This window comes from Hypomesus transpacificus, chromosome 2 (assembly GCF_021917145.1).
Source record: "Hypomesus transpacificus isolate Combined female chromosome 2, fHypTra1, whole genome shotgun sequence".
Taxonomy (NCBI): domain Eukaryota; kingdom Metazoa; phylum Chordata; class Actinopteri; order Osmeriformes; family Osmeridae; genus Hypomesus; species Hypomesus transpacificus.
Window position 1 is genome coordinate 7,765,304 of NC_061061.1, and position 21,842 is coordinate 7,787,145.

The window sequence follows — 21,842 nt, forward strand, 5'->3', positions numbered from 1 at the left end:
CTTGAATGGGGCTTCCCAACGTTCTGCGGTGAACAATTTTCAAAGGTCTAGGGTAACTTTTCAGCCCCAGCGTACCCAGCGAGACGTCTGCTGATCAACACTACGAATGGTAACAAATAAATGGTAAAAAGACACACTATGTTACATTATCCCTTACTTATAACACGCTGTTCTTAAGGCTGTTGAATTTAGTAGACTTAGCATGATCAATATATGTGATCATCAATATACTGTTTTGTAGCCTAACCGTGGCTCACCAGCAAAAACAATATCCAGAAACAGGGCTGGCCAAAGCCTTTATGGGGCCTTAAGCAGAATAAGAGGCATAACAAAAATTAAATGATTTTTTGATTAATTAACCTGTAATTTCATGTGCTCTTGGGGGCCCTCTGGTGGCCACTGGGGCCCTAAGCAGCCGTTTAATACGCTTATTCCTTGGGCCGGCTCTGTCCAGAAGGTCTCGAGCTTCTATTATGTCACAAGTATTCACAGCTCACTTATTCACAGCTCGCATATTTATGGTGTACTTATTTGTTTTCTACGTCAAGCAACATTCTGGATGCCTAAAAGGGATATAGGCCATAGCTTCTATCGGCTATTCATTGGTTACTCTTTATGAGACATCTTTATCACCTTCTTCTATCTTTTAATGCCAATAATCTGTGTGTCTGTGTTTTTATTATGGGATTTTAGGGGAGCCAATAAATGAATAGTTAAAAACATGACTGAATTTATAATGATATCATACAATTAGAGCTGTCAAACGATTAAAATATTTAATCACGATTAATCGCATTAATGTCATAGTTAACTCAAATTTTTATCTATTCTAAATGTCACTTGATTTCTTTTTTATCCATTATTTGTTCAAATTTTAATACTCTTATCAACATGGAAAAGTGGTTCGGATTGCTTTGTGCAACCACCAAATTTAAATTGAAAACGACATTGCAATCGCCTGGCATTGACGAGCGGGCGGAGAATTCGCATCAGCTGTGTGCTTGGCCATTAAAATTGTATTTTAGACTCCACGACGTGCTGCGATGATAGCTCAGTTCACAACGACAGAACACACTGATCACTTTCGTCTTGTCAATGGAACCATTTGGCAACCTTTTAAAAGTAAACTTTCCATTCAGAATCTTATTGGCATCTATTTTGGCGTCTGGCGCTGGCAATCAACTCAAAACGTAATGTTAGCCTACTACCAGAGAATGTCTAATATCCGTAAACGGGCTCTGCTACTACTCCTTAGCCGGCTCGCAAGCCCAAACAAGTGTGTGTGGCGTGCTATTGTTTTGTTTCCGGTCTAGCTAGATCCGGTGCGATATTGTAGTTTTTCTAACGTCAGTGGTTGTTGCAACAGAATGTGAAAAAAACTAGAAAGTTTGCTAGGTCAAAAAGAGCGTTAATCGCGCGATAAAAAAATGTACGCCGTTAATTTGGGTTTGCGTTAACGCCGTTATAACGCGTTTAACTGACAGCACTACATACAATGCTTAAATAAATTACTTAATTATATAATTAAATGCCTAATTTACATTCAAAATGTATGAATTACAAAACACTTAATTTCATAATGGTCAAAACGTGTCACAACCCGTCAAACGCGTGGTGAAGTAACATGAACGAGACACATCTGTCGCTCCCTGCATTGAATGATTATTGTAGGCGAGATTTATTGAATCTGGCCTAGATGAGGCAGTCCCTGAATCTGTGATGCAGCTGTTAAATATAATGTTGGTTAGTTAATTTGGTGTTAGGTATTTGGAGTTTATGCACAATTGCAATGTGGAGTGTTTGCATCAGGCTCACCCGTTCTCATTCCCAAGTCGTCAAATACCGACACTGTCATGGCCGTAGGTGTCGGATGTGGACGCACATGGTACCCTGTGGCGTCAGTATGAGACAATGAAAATTAGGGTTAGGGTTTTGAGTTCCTTTTATTGTACATAGTCATGGCTTGGTACAGTGAATATGTGGGGTTAGTTATACACAATTGTTCAATATCATAACCCTAGTACCAACAGGGGATCAACAGTGCCACCTACAATACCACATTTTTGGGTAAAAGTTCAGATGTCAATATTTCACATCAGGAACCAAGTAGAGCCTTCAGAATGACATTGTGTTACTCTACTAATCAAAACCTATGCAATTATATATTTGGTTTGATCCGATGACAAATTCAAATTTTCACCCTGCTGGACCTTGACCTTGTGTCGGGCTGTAATGATCGAACTCAGGAGAAGTGGTAGCAATCCAAGTGCGGGCTTTTAATGAGAGTACAGAGTAGTCAGACAGGCACAGGTCGGCAACAGGCAAACAGCAAGGCAGCCAAATCCAAAGGGTGGTCGGGTCACAGGCTTGGGTCGAGCAGGGGCTGACAGGAATTGCACAGACGAGGCACAGAGCAGGTATGATGTCAAGCAGGGGTCGTTATCTCCGTTTCTAGGAATCCAAGGGGAAGAGCAGAAGAATAGGCGAGGCAAAAACAAAGGTTCGGTACACACATGAATCTCTTAGAAAGTAACGCTCGGTATTGCAGGCAAGAAATAACTAACAAGACTTTGTAAAGAAGAAACAAGCTAAGCTGGTATATATAAATTGACATCTAATCAGGCAAACAAGATGCAGGTGTGGGTGTGGAGGAACTTCAAAACTTTGGTGACAGTGATCTGGGAAGGGGAGCCACCACTGTCACACGGGCATACATTTCAAAGAGACGAGGAAAGGTCAAATGCAAAAAAAATGATTTTGGGTATATAGTGGCCAAATTCCTAAATTATATTATTTTTTTAACTTACTATTATTGTTAAGTATTTTACATGGGGCCAAATACAACTTTTACACAAATGTACAATATTAATAGGGGGTTGCAGTTACACATGCAGTTTTGGTCCAAAAATAGGGTTAGGGATTTGAGTTCCTTTCATGGTATATAGTCATGGCTTGGTACAGTGAATAACTGGGGTTAGTTAAACACAATCGTTCAATATTATGACCCTAGTTCCAACAGGGTATCAACAGCACCGCCTAGAATAGTTAATGTATTAAAATTAAATTCTACTTTTTATTTCATCTGATGCTATAATCTTCTTGAGATTTTGTATTCAGACTCAAAAGGGTTTTCTTTAAGTACAATGTCAAACCACGCTAAAACGTTGTAGAATAAGGTTAATTAAAAGTAACATATAAAGCGGTTACATTTGGACTAATTGATAACTGATAAATTATGACTTTTCAAAGAGACTGATGTAAGTAAATATTACATAATAAGATAATCTGGTACTACTTTAGGACGAAGAAAGTATCAAATGAATATGAACAGACAGAACTACAATTCCCAGAATGAATTCCACCAGAACGTTTTGACGACAAACATGCGCCATTTTTGTAGTCTGCTTATATGCACATTTGTGCTAGTTGCTACTGCTAGACTCCATGACTTCATTTTCCATTAATTTCCACCAAAAAACTCTCTCTCTCTCATTGTATATTCCAGGAGGAGATTCCCCCGCCATCTAAAGAAGGGGGGAAACTGACAAACTAGCACTAGCTAATATCCCTTTGTATTGTAAATAAAAATACATACATGCGAATAATCTTAACATTTACAAACACTACCCAACACTCATTGTCCCTTTTAATATTAAAGATAAAACATGCATGTTCCTCAAAACACAACTTTGCATGCCAGAATCAGAGCTAGATATGTTTGCTACTTTACCGGGAGAATGATGAAAACGCACTGAAGAATTACTGCGGTAAAATACTAAGGGCAGCCTCTGAGGGTCGTTCCAATACAAATGCGTTGATCCTTTATCATGTCCTTATCTTACCTTGTTAAATATTTCACTCATTAATGCATTTCCCCTAAACTATTAATAATATGCTTACAGGGCTGCCAACTTTTCCAAAAACCTTGGCGTGAGATTTGGTAGCCCCCCCCGGGCGAGCTTTTGCGAGCTTTACTCCCCCCAAAGGCGAGTTTACACGGCTGCATAGCCGCGGGAACATATTTTGGCCCTGGACTTTGATCCAGACCGGCCCACCAGAACTGTATGGAGGATTATAGGGGCCAAAACTAAATAAATAAATATTATAACACAAAGCTTAAATAAATGACTAATTATATAATGTAATGCCTAATTGACAGACAAAATATATAAATTACAAATTAAATGAGACACTAAATATATAAATGTTACATGTAATTGTGTATATATATATATATTTACGTTTTAATGTGTTCACATTTATTTATTTATACTTACATTTATTTATTTATCCTTACATATATTTATTTATTCTTACATTTATTTACTTATCCTTACATTTATCCACGGTCTAACTTGCTGCAGCAAAATAAATCCGTCGTCCCGCGTCACCAAGTCAGGGGGAGGGTTAAAGCCTCTGATTGGTGGTTCAACTTGAATCGACTGCTTTTGACTATTCCAAGATGGCAGCACCTTGTGCGGATTCAATGAATGAAATATTGAATGCTACAGTGGGCGAAATGTTGGCGGAAGCTGAAGAGATGGAGGCACCTGCCAGTTCACTTCTTTTTCACATCATATTGAGAGCTTCGCTGAAATTATAGGAATGATATTGGCCCCAACTGACACAGACATCAATGAAAATGTGTTCACGATCCTCAGCGAGATGATACAGCATAGGGGTGGGCATATCAATCTTAAAACCGACAGTGGCCGGGTTGGGAAACCCGGCAACTATCGATACCAACGTTGGTATCAATAGCCTGATTGATAGCGTGATAAGATGGATACTTAAGTTTCATTCCACACTGAGTACACAACTCCCTTTACATCATAGTGGTTGTGCAAACACCGTCTAACTTCGCTCAAACTCACTTTGCACCTCCACTGCTTTTCTAAGCCAAAAGTATCGGTATTGGCAATACTGGCCCTGTGTTTACTCATTGGTATCGGATCTATACCACATCATGCAGTGTCGCACACCCCTGCCAGCTGTAGAGTGAGGCGATAGAGGATCCCTCTAGATTGAAGAGAGCTTGTTCGACTGGTTGAGCCTGCCTGGTGTGTAATACTGTTCATTCACCAATCAGAGGCTTTGACCCGCCCCCTGACTTGGTGACGGGGGGACGACAGATTTATTTTGCTGCAGCAAGTTTCACCGTGGATAAATGTAAGTATAAATAAATAATTGTAAGGATAAATAAATAAATGTAAGTACAAATAAATAAATGTAAGTATAAATAAATAAATGTAAACACATGAAAACGTAAACATATATATATATATACACACAAATACATGTAACATTTATATTTTGTGTCATTTATTTAAGCTTTGTGTTATATAATTATTTATTTATCCAAGTATTTATTTATTTAAATTTGGCCCCTATAATCCTCCATAGAACTGGCCCCCATATACGCCACCACAGCTGCCCTGCTAATGCAAGCATAGGCTGTTTATCAATCCACGTTTTTTTCTGTTCTTGTGTTCTTGCGTACTGGTTTGACGTCATCTTTTATTGCCCAAGTACGGTTCCAATCCAAAGAACACAAGTCACCAAGAACACCCGGAAATGTTCTTGATCCGCCCCTTTTATCGAGGATGCATCGGATGGTGACTTGACCAGCGAGAACGCTTCTGATTCCCCAGAAGTCATTGCAAGATGTCAAGCGAGGCGGACAAACCTCACAACTGTACATTTTTACCTTTCATATTTCAGCTAAACGGAATACGTGTAAATCAGCATCTGAATTAAAATGTGACGAGAAATAGGCAGTTCAGTCGCTGAAAATGTTCTTATTTTATTGATGAAACGGCTAATTTGTAAATTTGCTCCGACTTGTCGATAACCTAGCTCAGTGCAGTGCAGACACTTGTTAACAGGTACTGTAAGTTAGCAAGGGCTACAGAAGACGTAAAATTACAGGTAGACGGACCATTTTTTAGCTTTGTTATCTAGTTTTTGTAGTTAGTCAGTGTTATCATAATGCTGTGAGTCCAGGAAAACCCTAACCACCTCAATTCATTCTCCGTCCTTGCAAGACCATTCTTGCAAGGAGGCTTGCCAGAACGTTCTTCAAAAGACTGTACTTGCGTTCTCAGCGTTCTTCGGATTGATAAACAGCCATAGTCTGTGTTCAATGGGATGCGAGTTAGGGAGTTCAATCCTTAAAGCAAGCGCGCATAGCGCGCGAGCCAAACATTTTTGGGCCTTTATTTGAGCGCAAAATAGTTGAGCTTCATGTAAAATAAACAGCCGTTTTTCAATTGGTAAAACCTTGTCTAGTGAATGTAATTTCTTTGTCTCTTAATTTTTCAGCCCCACCCTACGTTTCTTAGCCTGGTTTTCCATAGTTATTCCTTTCCCGGTGCTCCCAAATGCCAGTCCGCTACTGCGGAGCTGTGCCACGGTGGTGGATTTTTAAGTCATATCATTTTAAATTCTCGTGCGATCAGGGGGTGCTGCAGCACCCTCGAGCACCCCTAGTTCCCGCGGCCATGCACGGCTGTTTGCGCGTCAATGTTGCTTCACTCGTTTAACCTGCGCGTCGTCCGTTAATGTTTACAACGTTAGTTTGGCTACTTGTTTGGCTTTGCCTTTACAGCGTGAGATATACAAGGTGTGGCGTGAGAGCGTGAGAAATGGGTGAAATGCGTGTGTCACACGGCGAAACCGTGAGAGTTGGCAGCATTGAACTAATCTCTCTCCGGTACTGTACAGTAGGCCTACATGCATGAAGCGCAAGATGAAATCAGAATATTTTATAATTATAATAAGTAGTGGTGGGCCGTTATCGGCGTTAACATGCTGCGTTAACGTGAGACTTATCGGGCGAAAAATATCGCCGGTAATCTATTCTCAAAGTTGGGTTGGGAGCTGGGTCTATACTACGCAAGCTATGATGACTTTCACCTTCATATTTTAGTGCGGATGTATACCTAGCCGAATTGCATTGTAGGGGGCGGGAACGAGTCTTCTAACCTGTGTGTATGCCTTGTGTATGAAATTACCACATCAAACATGACGTGGTAACATGGATGCAGCTATGAAGCCGCCGGGTTTGTTTCAGGGAAAATTTATTTTTAAGAAGCTTCCCAACGGAATCCTCGACAAGACTAAGGTTGTTTGCACCTTGTGCAATGCGACGCCTAGGGCCGTGACAAAGCGTTGGTATTTGATGACTTGGGAATGAGAACGGGTTCTCTGGCTCTGCGATCACTATATGAAAGAGACGAGCATAAACTAATGCCCCTCTACTTGTTTAAGGTCCAGGGTGGCTCATTATTAACACACACGGCTTAGCATATCATTAGACAAATCAAGTAATTCCAACCTTCTAAACTACTAGTAGGTCAAGAGGTGCCCTACTACTTGATTCAGATGGCTGATTTTTTTTTATTTTTTCTGTGAATAAATTGACAGATTCATACTGTATCGGGTGACATGGCAGTTAGCTCCGCCTCTTTCTTCACGCACGCACTCACAGTCACACACATACAAAGAAACACAATATTTGAAAAGCCATGGAATATACTGACATAGTCACATCAAATCCAAACTACCTGCATGTAGTGTAGATAACTGATATTCCTACCACAGCCCTCATCCAGATGTATTCAAGCAAGACAACAGAGACGGGTCTCTGTTTGGTTAGCAGAAGGAGTGTGTGTGTGCGCATCTACCACTCAACCCAGTGACCTAGACCTGACAACCTTTGGCAGGCTGGCCTCGCTGGAGTTAGCGGTTTGTTTATAATTTCATAGTGAAAAGGGGTTGCATAGCAACATTGTTTAAAAAAAGTAAAAAACTGAAAATAGCAAAAATAAACAGCATTTCTGGCAGTGGCCTCTTAAAGGCTCTGGTCTGACAAAAATCAAGTTGTTAACCTGCCCACAACACTTGATTTTACACATGCCATACTGAAGTACCTCCTTGTACTCTAGGCTCCTGTGGGAAAAGGAGGGAGAGAGGGAGAGCAAGCTAGAGAGAGAGGGAGAAACAGAGAGACATAAATAAAGCATATCAAATTATGGTGGGAGTCAAAAAGAGACTGTTTTACAGGTCCAATGCTATCAAGAATACAGTGAGACAAGACTACAGTAAGCCAAATCAATGTAACTTGTTTCTTAACAGCACTTTCACAATAATTACTGACCACAAATATGTAATTAAACTGAACTGTGACTTCATGTCTGCAGCATTGTGAGGATTGAAACCTTGGCAACAGTATACAAGTACTTTTACAAGTTGGTACGTTTCTGTGACCACATCATTATCCTGAGATTATACATGTGAATGGACTGGGGCCGATCAACCAGATGGCTCACCTGTGCACGGCAGACAGGTGTGGTTGCGTCTGTCTCTGGCCGCCACATACCCAGCTGCCTGCACGGATCTGCTCCTGCCGGGATAGGGGCGACTGTATCCCCACGTCCTGAGACGGACGGAGACGGCTCCGGCTCAATAGCGTGCGCACTTCCTGGCCTCCACAAACGCACGCCCTCATGGAGCAAGCATTCCAGTAAGTAATGCAGCCGTGAGGCGCAGCACCAACTCCCTCCCCCCACTCCCCCGGATTCTCACTACATACACACACACACCAATACCCAAAGTCCACACGCACCCACACTTCCACAATCAGACACTCCCCACACTAAAAATGCTACACATTGCCAAAATGTTAACCCAGAACCACTCCCCACCCCCACCCCCAGCCGACACTCTGCCTTGCAGAGGGATGAAGGCTTTGAGGGTGGAGGCCTGGTGGTAGCAGGTAGGCCTTGTCGAGATAGAAGCTGGTAGCTAAAGCCACTGCTCACTGAGAACACCTGTGCCATGCAAGTTCTAATCCTGAGGTCAAATTTGAGCAACAAGGAGTAATAGGATCAGAGACAAACTAAGAGATGGATAGACCATTCCTGGTTTTGTGACATTTTAAAGCTGTTGAGAACCGTAAAAGGTATTAATAGCAAAAAAAATGAAAAAGAGTAAACTAACATATTTGTTGGTGTACAGTAAAATACAATTAAAGCCGGCTAAAGGAGTGTTCCGGAACAAGACTTTGGTTTGTTTACTCTCATGCTGTATTTCACCCCAATCAAAAACATGTGCATTGGATATACTCTCACTACAAGGTCAATATCGAACCTCAAAATAAAACCTTGCTTTTATTGTTGTGTTTTTGTGGCAGCAGTGTTGTCTTTCATGCACTTGCAATAGGTGCCACTGACACGCAATAAATTAGTAAGTATTTGTCTCCGTTGAGACGTCACATCCCGCCACGTGTTATAAGCATCTTCAATATTCATTTGGTTTCGATTTATTATCGTTATTGAATGTTTTCTTACCCATATTCTTTCCAGGTGTATGTTTATAAACAACGTGTAACTTAAGCACAAGGGAGAAGGTGTGTAAGCTATGCAGGACTTTGCTAGATTGCATGAACCCGTCAGGAAGACGGAAACGGTAAGTCACAGTGGGAGGCTGACATGGATTGGCCGTCACTTATTGTCAGCCATTACTTCAATTACAGGTGTCGCCAATTCCAGCGGTTAATTAGCGACAATTCACTTCAAATGTATCCGGTTGAACTTCCTTTAACTCCCATAACAAGCTCTTAAATTGATTTTATTAACAGTATTAGCGGTGCGATTCCTTACCATTCTGGAACAGGAAATGTGCTGCTGATGCGTCAAGTTTGTCCACTTGGCAATGTGGCGTCATTAAAAAAGGGCAGGACGAACCAGTCCGGAGGTTCGTCTCATTAACAAAGCGTGGCTGAGAAGGCAAACGCCAGTATAGTTTACTGACTTTTTCCTTTTCCGTCGCTCTCTCTTACTCACTCAGCCACGGGCATATTCCGTATTTCTCAGTTTAGTCTGCCAGCTGCTATGTAAATAACACCTTTTTTCTTTCTGTGCCCGCCAAATAAAGTAATGATAGTTTTATTTTCACACGTGGAAATCAGAACAGAAAAGCCTCCAATCGCATGCAGTTAGGACAGGCCAGCCTCTGTAAACCAGGCCCACTTTTCATTCTCTAAACCCATATGCAGGGACCTCAGAGCTGTTGTTGATGCCAGTGCTGAACTAAACAACTCTGTGTGGTCAAACCAGGCCATGGAGAATAGTTCCTGATAAAAGGCGCCGTTGCAAAGGGTCTCGGAGTGTATGTCACCGATTGGTCGGGCAATGGCCTCCCTTACTTCCGTGTACCTGACCTGCATCACTTCTAGGCATCTATTCCTCACTTGTCTGCCTTTTCTCACACACTCCTCTCTGATGGGCATCTCAATAGGCAAAGCTGGGGCCTCGTCCCAATACAGTCCCTGATCCCTATGCCCAGACATTATGCACTTGAATTCTGAGAAGAATAAGACGCAAAAAGTTGGAAAGGGCTATCCCTTTAAATGTTCCACAAGGGCAGTGTAACGTTGTGAGATCAGACTCCGCAGCTGTAATGAAGTACTGGAAGTACTGGACTTAACATGCAGGGATACGGACATGGCAGGAAAAACAAAGTGTTGAATAGTGAAGTGTTCCAGTTGCCACCATTGAAACCCATCCTCCCATCTCTGCATGATTTGGCCATTTAATTAACCTTTACTCAAGCCTGTCACCTAGTGGTGACAGGCTAGAGGCTATCTTCACTTAAAACAACAAACAGCTAGGCTCTGAGGTATTCTTCTCTACTCCTCTCGCCTGAGTTGGAGTTGGGGACTCGAGCAGTTGATGTCGCAACCCCATGTATTTTCTTTGTCAGTGGTTTATGTTTCACAGCTGTGCTTGTATGAGTGTGTGTGTGTGTGTGTGTGGGGGGGGGGGGGGGGGGGGTAGGTTGTAAGGGTTAAGAATGATGCAGTGATTTGACCGCAGCTATATAGTGACTTTGTTGCTAAATAATGACCCTCTTCACACTAGTGTTTCTCGAGTAGATCCCAAAATGAGTGGAGTAGTGGGAGTGGGATAGGAAGGATAGGTAGACAGGGGCTATATAGTTACCTGAGGGCAGGGGTTGAGGGAGGTAGGGGGCGAGGGTTGTGGAGGAGGATAAACCTGCAGGTGTGTAAACTTCTATGGCTACAGACAGATGGGCAACGCACCTGCAGCAACTATCTGTAATCACTCACAGATACATTCAACACCACACACACACAGTGTCCCCTCCTCCCTGTACTTTGAGCAATTTTGAGCTGTCTTGCGTGTGTAGATGGAGTGCTGTGTGTTGTGTGTCAACACCCCCTGACCTAGGCGTCTCTGGGAAGGTATAGAACTTGGTTTGGTGTACCAGTCTGACTCAGCAGAGTAGAGGGCACTTTCACACGGACAAACATAGCAATCAGGGGGCAGTGTTCCAGGACAATGGTTTTGTGATGGTTTTCCTGAGGCCTGTCTAACCAGAAAGGGAGGAGAGAAGACATAGTATGACCACATGCATCCCCTGCAGTCTGTAACAACAAGCCATCTGTTGTAGCATTTCATAAAAATAAATACCTAATGCACCTTCTCAATATTCATTCAGAAGTAATATACTACAATCATAAACTACCAAATTACAGCATACCAAGACATCTAAAGTATTTCCCAATGTTGGCCTTATTAGGAGGAGAAAAAAAAACTGAAAACAAACTTCAGTTCAGAACAACCAAAACCCAACATGGCTGAACACAGAGAGTTGTGTCTGGACAGCATTAATGTGTGCCGAGAGGACCCCAAATCCTTAGCAAACCACAGGGCCATGCTGGAGGAAGAGGAGCAGTAAACATTGTATCGCTGGTGTTGTGGCTACACTACAAAATGAAAAATACATAAATAAACCTTTGATGAGATCCTCTCATTTCCTCTCATGAATAGTTTGTTTATATGTGATTGGAGCAGGAGTGAGGGAAGAGGAAGAGCGGACATGTCTCCTTGTCGTGTGGTAAGGGTCGTTTCGCCCCGATGGAAAGTTGAAGGGAGAGTGGGGGCATCGCGTGATCATCCTTTTATCCTTTTTGTTGGCTGGTTGAAAGGATTGGTTGTGGTAGTGTGGTGAAATTGGAGAATTATGGTGAAAGCAGTACCCTCCACCCCATCCACTTGATAAACAGTCAGAAGGGTAGAGTAAAGGCAGAGGCAGGCTGCCCGGTCTTTGGAGATGAAAAATCGGTCGGCCACACGTAAACTGTGGTCGGAAAACACAAGAGCTGCTGACTAGCTGCAGGAGAGGAGGGAGGTGGGGGCGTCCTGTTATTTGGTCTGGGCTTGGCTGCTAGAGCCTCTTTCGCCTAAACATGTAAAACAAAATGTGTCTGGCTGTATTTTGAGTCACCATCTGCATCGTGTAAAGCACCGCTCAGCACCTTCCTCAGAGAAGCCATCTTTTCGAAGACACCCTGCTGATGTTACCAGCATGTGAGGCCAGACACATCCTACACCATTGACATTTCACTTCGCTCACCCTTACTTTTTTAATACCCCTTTACATTTTCTGCCTGTTTTACAACCGAGTCGATAGCTACTGGTTGGCAGTACAGTCTCGGATGAATCTAAAGTCTTTCTCTACGCAGGGGGAGTTCATCCATCCCACCCCCACCACATCCAGTTCAGAATACTGCCCTCATCTGATGGCTCATGGAACAGACACTCAGGCAGTTCCATTTCATACAACCTGGAAAAGGCTTTGCTCTTGGCGACCACAAACGTCATGCTTACGCACACACGCATGTCTAACCAGGCGAGCCAAGAATTTGGCATCACTTCCGAGAGAGACACTTAACAAAACAATGGAATTGGCAGGTCATTTTGTAATGGAAAAACAATGAATCTCGATCCTAGCTATGATAAAAATTGGATGTAGGTATCTCTGTTGATGGTTCGCTGTCCTAATTCTCAGTGGCGGCATGTCTTTATGAACTTATAAGGTTTGGGAATGTGGATTTATTATGAAAATCAGCGCTGAAAGAGGAAACCCTGTCCATAAGCGAGCAGTACCAGATCTGACCGGGGACAAGGCAGCATTGTTTTATTACAGTCACACAATTATATTTTCAGAAACATTAACTTCTGTCCATTCATAATGCATATTTTTATATGGTATTTTATTTGTTTATAAAGGGTAGCAGGCATAGAAAATCATGATGATAACAACAACAAAAAAAGATTAAAAGAGAGAGGTGTTTGAAACAGAAGTGGAGCCACTGACGCAGGCATTATCAAGTCACCTTGATAACGCAGGCATTATCAAGTCACCTCTTTCACTTTCCATTGTCGGCCCTTTTGTCATCCTTGGTGGTTTTCTTGGTAACACCGCTAAAGTACTTGTCCCTGAAGGCGTTGTGTCCTTGGTAGGGGCTATATCGGGGGTCAAACAGGTGGGCCAGTACATCTGCCTCCTTAGAAGATAAAGACATAATGGTCTGTTCCTGTTATGTCTATACCTTGTCAAACCCTTACCCCAAAAACCCCCTCAGCCCTAGTACCCACAAAAGCCAGCCATGTCAAGTCAGGTCTACTATCCATCTTTCCATTATCTAGCTGTATTTCCCCCCCCAGAAATAATAAATGTACAGTCCTTGGCCTTAAATTTTGGCCTACTAAAAAAATATTCTCAAGCAATATCATTTTGCAGCACACAAAGAAGCAAAGACAAGGAACTAAAATAATAAACCCTTTGGTCTTAGCCAGGTATCTTTACTAATAAACCCCCGAGAGGAAGACACAGTGTTCCGTATCCACTCCTAGCAATGTGAGGTACATGCTAGCAGACAGTTGAAACGCTTGCTGGAGCTAAAACAGGGGAGATGTCTCAACTGGAGCAGTTCAGAAACTGAGCAACTGAGTTTTTGATAGCTGCTGGGGCAGAGTACCTGGCTGAAACTGGGTTACCTAGCTGGGGCATCTAGCTGAGGCTGGGTTACAGAGCTTGGGCTGGAGTAACTGGCTGGGGTATATAGCTGGGGCTGATGTATCTTGATGGGGTATCTAGCTGGGGCTGGTGTATCTTGTTGAGGTATCTAGCTGGGGTTGGTGTAGGGCATTTAGCGTCAATGTCCTACTACTAACTTACAAATCACTTCACAAATTAGCACCGCCTTACCTTCTGGTATCCTCGCACCCTATCACCCAATAAGGAAACTATAATCCAAGATGCCGGTTATCTGGTGATTCCCTAAATCAACAAAAGAAACTGCTTGGGGCAGGGCGCTCTCACATAGAGCACCTCTTCTCTGAAACAAACTTCCTGTTTTAATTAAGGAGGCCGACACCGTCTTGACATTGAAAGCTAGATTAAAAACCTTCCTGTTTCGTCAGTTTTACGGCTGCTGAAGTTTGTGTCTGTATTTATAAAAATGTAATTAAATACAATTTAAATACAATTTATTACAAATAAAACAATATGCCTGTGTCTATATGTCTGTATGTGTATCATACAACTTTAAATTACAAATGAAGTGAGCCTGAACTTGTTTGTTACTTCTGTTGCTAGTTGGAGTACAGGGCAGGCTTATTTAGAGTTTCTTTTCTCTGGAATAAATGTAATGTTCCAATCTAGGGGGGCTGGGGTTGTGTTGGTGTCTAGGGCTACATCAAATACCCTTTTTTGCCTGCTAAACTGCTGCACTAGTTCACACTTGACCGTTACTGTTACAATTTGTTGTTCCTTTGCATTTTCTAATCCTGCGCTCTTCTCTCTGTCCCCCCTCCACACCTCCACTGTGGTGTGGGGGGTTGAGCTGCCAACATCTGCCTGGTCGCTGGTCTGCCAAAGTTGGACTTAGTCGCCAAGTGGACATCGGTCTCCACTCCCGGGGCTGGGGTATCTAGCTAGGGCTGGGGGTACCTGGCTGGGGTTTAGAGCTGGTGTTGGAATCAGACCAAGCAAGGGGCAGTGTTTGGCGTGGCTATGCATGAGGTGGTCAGATGGAGGCGTTTGCATAGGGAGTAATGAGGCGTCAGGAGAAAGAGCGATGACTCCACCACCCGCCTGCTTATCATCAGCGCCACCTTGCTTCATCGCCAAAGACAATGATGCCAGGCAACCTAAAGACTATATCCACATCTATCCACATCCAGGAGCCAAGTGCATAACAAGACAGGCGGACAGCACTTTCTGGTTGGGATTTCAACCTCCGCCTGAGAGGCAGAGTCTGAACAGAGTATTCACCCTGACAGGCAGCCTTCTAGCTGCACTCTGAAAACAGCTAGGAGGTATTACGGAAACAGAACATGTGTACCTTAGTATCTGGGTATAGCTATTTACTGAATAAACAGCAGTCTGTCTCCTACTCCACTAGGAGCCTTAGACACATGCCAGTTGATTTTGATTAAATAGCAACGTGTTAGCGTGTGTGAGGGCGATATTGTGTGTGTGTATGATTCACTGAGGCCTTTATGGGAGCAATTTGGGGTTTTGAAGTGAAATGAGACGGTTGTCAAGTCCAAAGATGGATTATTTTCCATACAATGTGTGATTAAGTCATTTAAGTGTAGTATAAAAATAAGTCAATCACAGCCAGATGGTGAGGTTTAGCCCAGGTTCTATCAGTCTCAACACTCTCTCAAACACACACATATACAGTATGCACAAACAGTGTCACTCCACACAAAGCACATGCAGGTCTATGTGCATGTTCACACATACAAACAGAATGTAAACATATTCGGTGGCACACACAGGAAGTTACTCTTGTGAATGTAGAAAGATTCATTATAATGTGTCCACACACACACACATATATATATACATATACACAGTAGGGGGACAGTAGGGAGATTCCTATGAATGGATTATCACGTTATCAACTAAATACCTCCGGCTCCTTGATCTTCTCCATGGTGATGAGTCGTCGGGAGGTGTGGCTAGAAAGGGTCTGTTCACAGTTACTGGTCAGCTGGAGGCAGGGATGCAGGGGGACCATCTCCTCACAGTACCTGGCACACACACAAACACAAACAAACAACAACAAACACATTTACAATTGCCTGACATCCAACCCAAATGAAGAAGCCAAACAGAGGCAGTAGGCCTCAAATCCTGGGTCACCCTCTCTTCTCCTCAACCCTCTAGGTACAGAGGGTCTGTAAGGCCCAGCACAGCATTCATCCAGGATGCAATCCCCCCACACCACCACTCCTCTCCAGCCTGTAATCCCTTCAAAATTACACTTCCCTTCTTTGCCAGCTTCTATCCCAGTCTACTGGTTCCTCCCTCACATCTTGGTGTTGCTAGCCCGTCAGTGACCAGGAGGGAGGGAAAGCTACTGTGAAAGGTAGATTACACTAAGGCAGCGGAAAAATTGAGTCGTTGTCAGGAGCCCTGTGAACTCCAGCCAAGCAGCACTGCTACAGCAGACCAGAGAGCGGGACCACGGCCAGACTAGGTATTTTGGCTGGGTGATGTATGTGTTACAAAGTCAGTCAGTAGCTCCATTCTCAACCCTCAACATAATGTTTTTGTGTGTTTTATTTCTTGCGTTTTGTCGGCAGCGTTGCTATGGACACTATGGCATATGGGCCTCTCGAGTGGTGTGGGATGTTTGTCGGCACAACGACCAACGGCATAGCTGCCAGTTCTCTCTTAAACCAATCATGTGACACCTGGTGGAGTGTTGGACTTGCCCTTGTGCCAACCACAGGTCTTTACACTGAATAGTGGAGTGTGACTAGGCTTTTCCTTGTCAAATGGCATCCCTATAAAGATGTGGAATGGGCAAGGGCCAGTCTTTGCTACATGTGTATAGGATACATAAATATGCACTTAAAAGCGACAACTAAAATAGCATTGATTCCTGCAAAAGGTCCCCCCCCAATCCCCTAAAACGTACCATCACGCAACCAAAATGTTTTATAAGCAACCCTGTTACTAGAAAGTCGCACCATCAGACTGAATCCTCTCGCTCAACACTTTCTCAAACGCCTCAGGTGTGGCATCAGTCAACAGTGCCCTCTGGCTGCAGCAAGGAAGTCGACACTCAACAAAGGCGAGCAGTGTCAGACTCATGTTCTGGGATCTCTCAGTGACATTACTCGCAGTGACCCCCTGCACCTCCTCCTCCCTCCCCAGCTATGAGGCCTGCAGCTGTCTCCAGGGAACTCCAGTGTGTCTCTGACAGAACAGGCTGGGGCCTGTCATGACTTCATCTTCCTCCTTACACCTGCCAGCCTGTTATCCTGTGGTCAGTTTATTTTGCCTTATGGGGTCGCACACATGCACACACACGTGCACACAGGTCCAATCATGTGGACAGAACAGGTGTTGTTGATAATCAGATTTTTGGAGGACTCTGTAGGACTAGCCACAGATTAAACCACTGGTTTATGAAGACAGACGGTAAAAAACCCTGACAAGGTTGTCCCCTAGTGGTCATGACATGGATATACAGGAATAGGCAGTGTACCAGCCAAATCTCTGACTGATATACTTAATGGACCTGCTAGTAAGGATAGCGATTAGACACTGTTCATAGTCTACGATTGAAGATCCTGTGTACCCAGTAGATTTGTGATTAGAAGAACACAAAACTATAAACTGACATACATAACTTAATCTCTATAGCGTACTCACTCTGGTCTGTAGATCGGCAACCAATAAACAAGTCTACCGCCCAAAACCAAGTGGTGAACAGCAAAGTTCAATAGGTCGGTGAAGATGTCACTCAAGTGGTAAGCCATGGATACAGGGACGTGGCTCTCTCCAAAGCTGGGGGAGGGGTTACAGTGGTATGTTACAGAATGTAGGTACCTTTAAATACAAACTAACTAGGATATGTTAAAGACCAACGTTATCATAGATCTGACTAACTGAATGGATGTGGTGTTTCATGTAGACATCCCCATTGTCATGGCACACATTTTGGTTAACACACAAGCAGTTGAAAAGGAGCTTCTATTTAACATGTAGGGGACTAGCAAGTTAAACAGATAAGTGCCTTTAGCTTGGGTGCCGCCCAAACTTAGCCCCACCTTCAGCATTTGAGGTCTGGCATTGCTCCGTTGGGGCGCAACTATGCCCGAACCAGAGCTGTTCGTACCAATCAAATTGTCAAGGCAGGCTTTATACAATAATGGACAGATGATCAACAGTAACGTAATCAACCACGTCACCAAAGAGTACTTGGGTTGAATTAGTTTTCAACAAAAATGGCTGCCGATTGGTTGTAAGTCTATCCAAATGACTGAACAGGCATTTTTTTCCGGGTTTGGTTGAAACACGCCACAACGTCAGGCTAAAGTGCCTTAGCATTTTACAAAGATGTCTGTTTACATCTCACTTAAATAGTGGCAATAATTCATGAAAATACAGCTTGTATCCCACAACATGTAGAATTCCAGTCTCATTTAAAACAAATGTTGGTCCATCAGTTTGAAATGTTATGTTGACATTGGTATTATGTGTTGACATAAAGCACAGGGCCCAATATAAGGCATGAGTATGGTTGATTAGGTTGCTGACATCTAAGAGACAAAGAAAATGATCTTACAAGTCTTCACTGGGTTTGGAGGAGTCCTTCTGAGATCCTGTCCTCCTGGTGGATTCGCGAATCCCATAGGGGGCTTAGAATAGATCATGCACTCTGTCAATCACAGATCAATGTGGGGATCCATAGCCATGTCCTCCATTTCTAAGAAGGCTGGAACCCTCGTCTTAATTTTTTTTTAACCATTTCATAAATAAGAAAAATCTAAACTATTTTAAGAATGTAGGCTTTACTGACATTTTACATTTACATTTAGTTATTTAGCAGACGCTCTTATCCAGTGCGACTAACACTTAAGTACAGGGCCATTCCCCCGAGGCAAGTAGGGTGAAGTGCCTTACATTTACATTTTACATTTAGTCATGTAGCAGACGCTCTTATCCAGAGCGACTTACAGGGACATTCCCCCGAGGCAAGTTGGGTGAAGTGCCTTGCCCAAGGACACATAGTCATTTTGACTCGGCCGGGAATTCGAACTGGCGACCTTCAAATTACTAGCCCGATTCCCTAACCCCTCAACCACCTGACTCCCCTGAGGCTGAGGCTCACACTGATAAAAAAAAAATACACTTTCCCTTAACAGAACTTAAAAGTGTGTGGTCTGTTAAACAGAACCTACGGTCTGTGATGATGGCGTCGAACAGGAGCGCGTGCCTCCAGACAGACTTGGCGGCGTCAGACACCAGCACGTCCACGTACAGCCTCTCCGTGCCATACTGGCGCAGGTTGGCTCGGATGTTCTCATCGGGGCCTCGCCACTTTTGGTTTTTACGACTTGCCTTGCCTGGAACCACACACATTTTACACAGCAAATCTGTACATTCAACACAAGCGAAACATTTTATTGCAGAAAAAGAAAACTAGTGTTTGTATCATTGATAGATTTTGGGTCCTACCTATACCATGGATAGTGTTGTAATCGATATCTGTTCCACATACATAGGCACCGAACTGAGAGCAAGCAACTAGCAGGCTTCCTACAGGAGACACATCGAGAACAGACAGTTAGAGTGGGACTACCCTACCAGTGTTTTAAGAGACAACAGGAGATATTTGGGTTCCTAAAATCCCTTGCCTGTCCCAACGAAAGGGTCATAGACGAGGTCATGCTCTTTGACCTTGGCATGGTTAGCCATGATGAAGGACAGGCCGGCGTCCATGCTGGTATTGCCGATGAAGTGCCTGTTCTTCACACTGTGGGACCGTATAAGCTCCCTCTGACCATCAGCAATCTGACAATATAAAAGAGAATGAACAGTCCAACACTGGCATGTCAAACATACCACATTACACTAGCAAGTAAGCTTCTGCTTTGCATTATAGAAGATAAAAACCAAAGTTTAGTTAGACGTGTGCTTCGGATCTAAGTTTTTTTTGACTATTTGGTACCAAGGACTAGAAAAGGCATTGTCTGTGTGTCCTAGGAGGAGATATCGGCTTCAATGTGCAGAGCAAGTTAATGGATCTGGTTGTCTCTACAGACCAGCACTAGTCCTCAGGGCCGTGTTTGAGAACTGCTTATCTAAATGACCCAGATGAAAAGGTTAAACTGAACGTAACACGTTTCTTTTTCAACAAAATTGAAACGTTTCTGACACACCTATGTGTGTGCCATTACTTACCCATCTTCCAAAGTAGATGTGGAAGGGCTCTTCTGGGATGTTGTTGGGGTCTGTACCATAGTCCTCCAGCAGACAGAAGATCTGTTGTGGGTTCTTCAGACTGACACTGCCCTGAAAGGGAAGATGTTCCAGTGCCTGGGGAGAGACACAGATGAACATCATGGGCATATGGAAACAGGAAGGCAAATATGGACATACAATCCTACTGAAATATTTGCATCATGTCCATAAACACGAAAGGGTATCTTCAACTCACATCTATCTTTTTAATCCTGTCCTGGAACTCCAGAGTCTTGTTGAAGGTGTACACATTGATTTTATATGTTGAACTCTTCTGTAGGAAGGGTGTCTGTTGAGAGGCATGGTCAAGTGAAACATTTGTAGTGGTGTTTTTATGTAAAAAGTCTACAAGAATCTGTGTTGTTAAAAACATGTCAAACCAACCATGTCCTCTGTTGGATATTGCAGGAGAGACATCTTAAGTTCACTCTGTGTTTTTCCATGCCCCCACAGTTCAAATGCAGACCTGATGTACACAAAACAATACATGATCCTGACAAATGCCAAAGAAACGATAAACTCCAGGAAGGAACTTATCAACAACCAGCATGATTAAAATCTTGTTTCCCCTGTCTTGTTGCTACATAAGTTGTCACATTTTAGCTGTAACGTCACAGGGGACTGAGGTTACAAAGCAACGTTGTACCTGCATCTCCCACCAGTCAATGTACTGTAAGGTTAGCGAATGTCACTCACTTGGCACACACTGATCTGCCCATGATGTTATGGACATCCTCTTCTGATAAACCATCGAGCAGCCAGAAGGGAGACTAGTTAGGAGAAGAGTGACATTTGGAAACAGAGTAAGCATTAATAGAATTTGAGCTTGCGAGCTACAGACAAAACTCTAAAGCAGGAGGAAGTTGACACATATCACCTTTTCTTTGAAGTGTTCCCCTGGATGAAAAGGTTTTCCTCTTAAAGAGAGCAGCGCCTTGATTTCCTGTATGAGGTGAGGAATTATACAGCTGTAATGTATTTAGAATGGTACTGGGTAGCTAGTTGGCTAGCTTAGATATGAGGCAACATGGAAATTGTAACAAACAACTTGCGGTGCATATGCAGTTTTTCATTATTTGTTATAAGCCGCGTGGCGTCTGTGTGACAGTAAGCTAAGATATGAATGAAAAACGCCATACCGGTAGCCTAAAATCAAGATGATCGTGAGCAAGATGAAACAAATACTGCAAGCATGATCTACTGTAGTGCGTCGCCATTTTTTTCTCCCTCAAAATATATCCGGCCAGAATACATACATGGTTCCAGAGGGTTCCGGATTCAATCCAATAATGGAACATTGTTTAGCCTAAAGTAAGACATAACAAAAATTGCATTAGGCTGTAACTACCAGTGATTCAGTAGGCCTGTGACCTACATGGGCAACAGCTATTTTATATATGCGTATTTTGTTTTATTCAGATTTGAGCATAAACAATCAATTTACGGTCAACATTACTTGTCTTGAAATTCAAGTCAGTTACTTTGGTACTGGGACTTGCTGGGTGCAACTAAACATATCTCTTCTTTAAGCTGCTTTACTTCAGAACGGCATTGACAGCTAAGCACATGACATCTCCTAAACGATTGGGTCATCCTTGGAGCATCTCATCAGCACCAGGCTGTCATTGGTCGATGTCAATGTCTGTCAGCATTTTAGCCGAGATAATTCTCAGCCGGACAGTGTAATGTAAAGTTCCATA

The 21,842-nt window shown here is 43.1% G+C and overlaps 1 protein-coding gene across 2 annotated transcripts; it reads right to left on the reverse strand.

Moving 5' to 3' along the window:
• Nucleotides 1-1,924: 1,924 nt before the first annotated feature.
• Nucleotides 1,925-21,380, reverse strand: trmt11 (tRNA methyltransferase 11 homolog). 2 transcript variants are annotated; one of them, XM_047040993.1, is made up of 13 exons: nucleotides 21,282-21,380; nucleotides 21,020-21,085; nucleotides 20,839-20,912; nucleotides 20,527-20,608; nucleotides 20,339-20,431; nucleotides 20,083-20,217; nucleotides 19,536-19,692; nucleotides 19,357-19,437; nucleotides 19,080-19,244; nucleotides 18,464-18,536; nucleotides 17,548-17,682; nucleotides 15,794-15,914; nucleotides 1,925-2,451 (listed from the first exon to the last, which is right to left on the reverse strand). In XM_047040993.1, the coding sequence occupies exons 1-13, from the start codon at nucleotides 21,357-21,359 to the stop codon at nucleotides 2,440-2,442; spliced, it is 1,272 nt and encodes a 423-aa protein (XP_046896949.1). In that variant the 5' UTR covers nucleotides 21,360-21,380; the 3' UTR covers nucleotides 1,925-2,439. The 2 variants fall into 2 exon arrangements, with proteins under 2 accessions (XP_046896949.1, XP_046896941.1); XM_047040985.1 differs by lacking the exon at nucleotides 1,925-2,451 and adding an exon at nucleotides 13,065-13,375.
• Nucleotides 21,381-21,842: the final 462 nt, after the last annotated feature.

Bases quoted from the DNA above. Each gene is read 5' to 3' on its own strand.
- trmt11 (XM_047040985.1), bottom strand. From the start codon at position 21,359: ATGGCGACGCACTACAGTAGATCATGCTTGCAGTATTTGTTTCATCTT. The intron at 20,432-20,526 runs GTTGGTTTGACA...GCCTCTCAACAG, and splicing joins AATATCCAACAGAGGACATG to ACACCCTTCCTACAGAAGAG. The intron at 20,218-20,338 runs GTGAGTTGAAGA...GTCTCTCCCCAG, and splicing joins ACAGGATTAAAAAGATAGAT to GCACTGGAACATCTTCCCTT.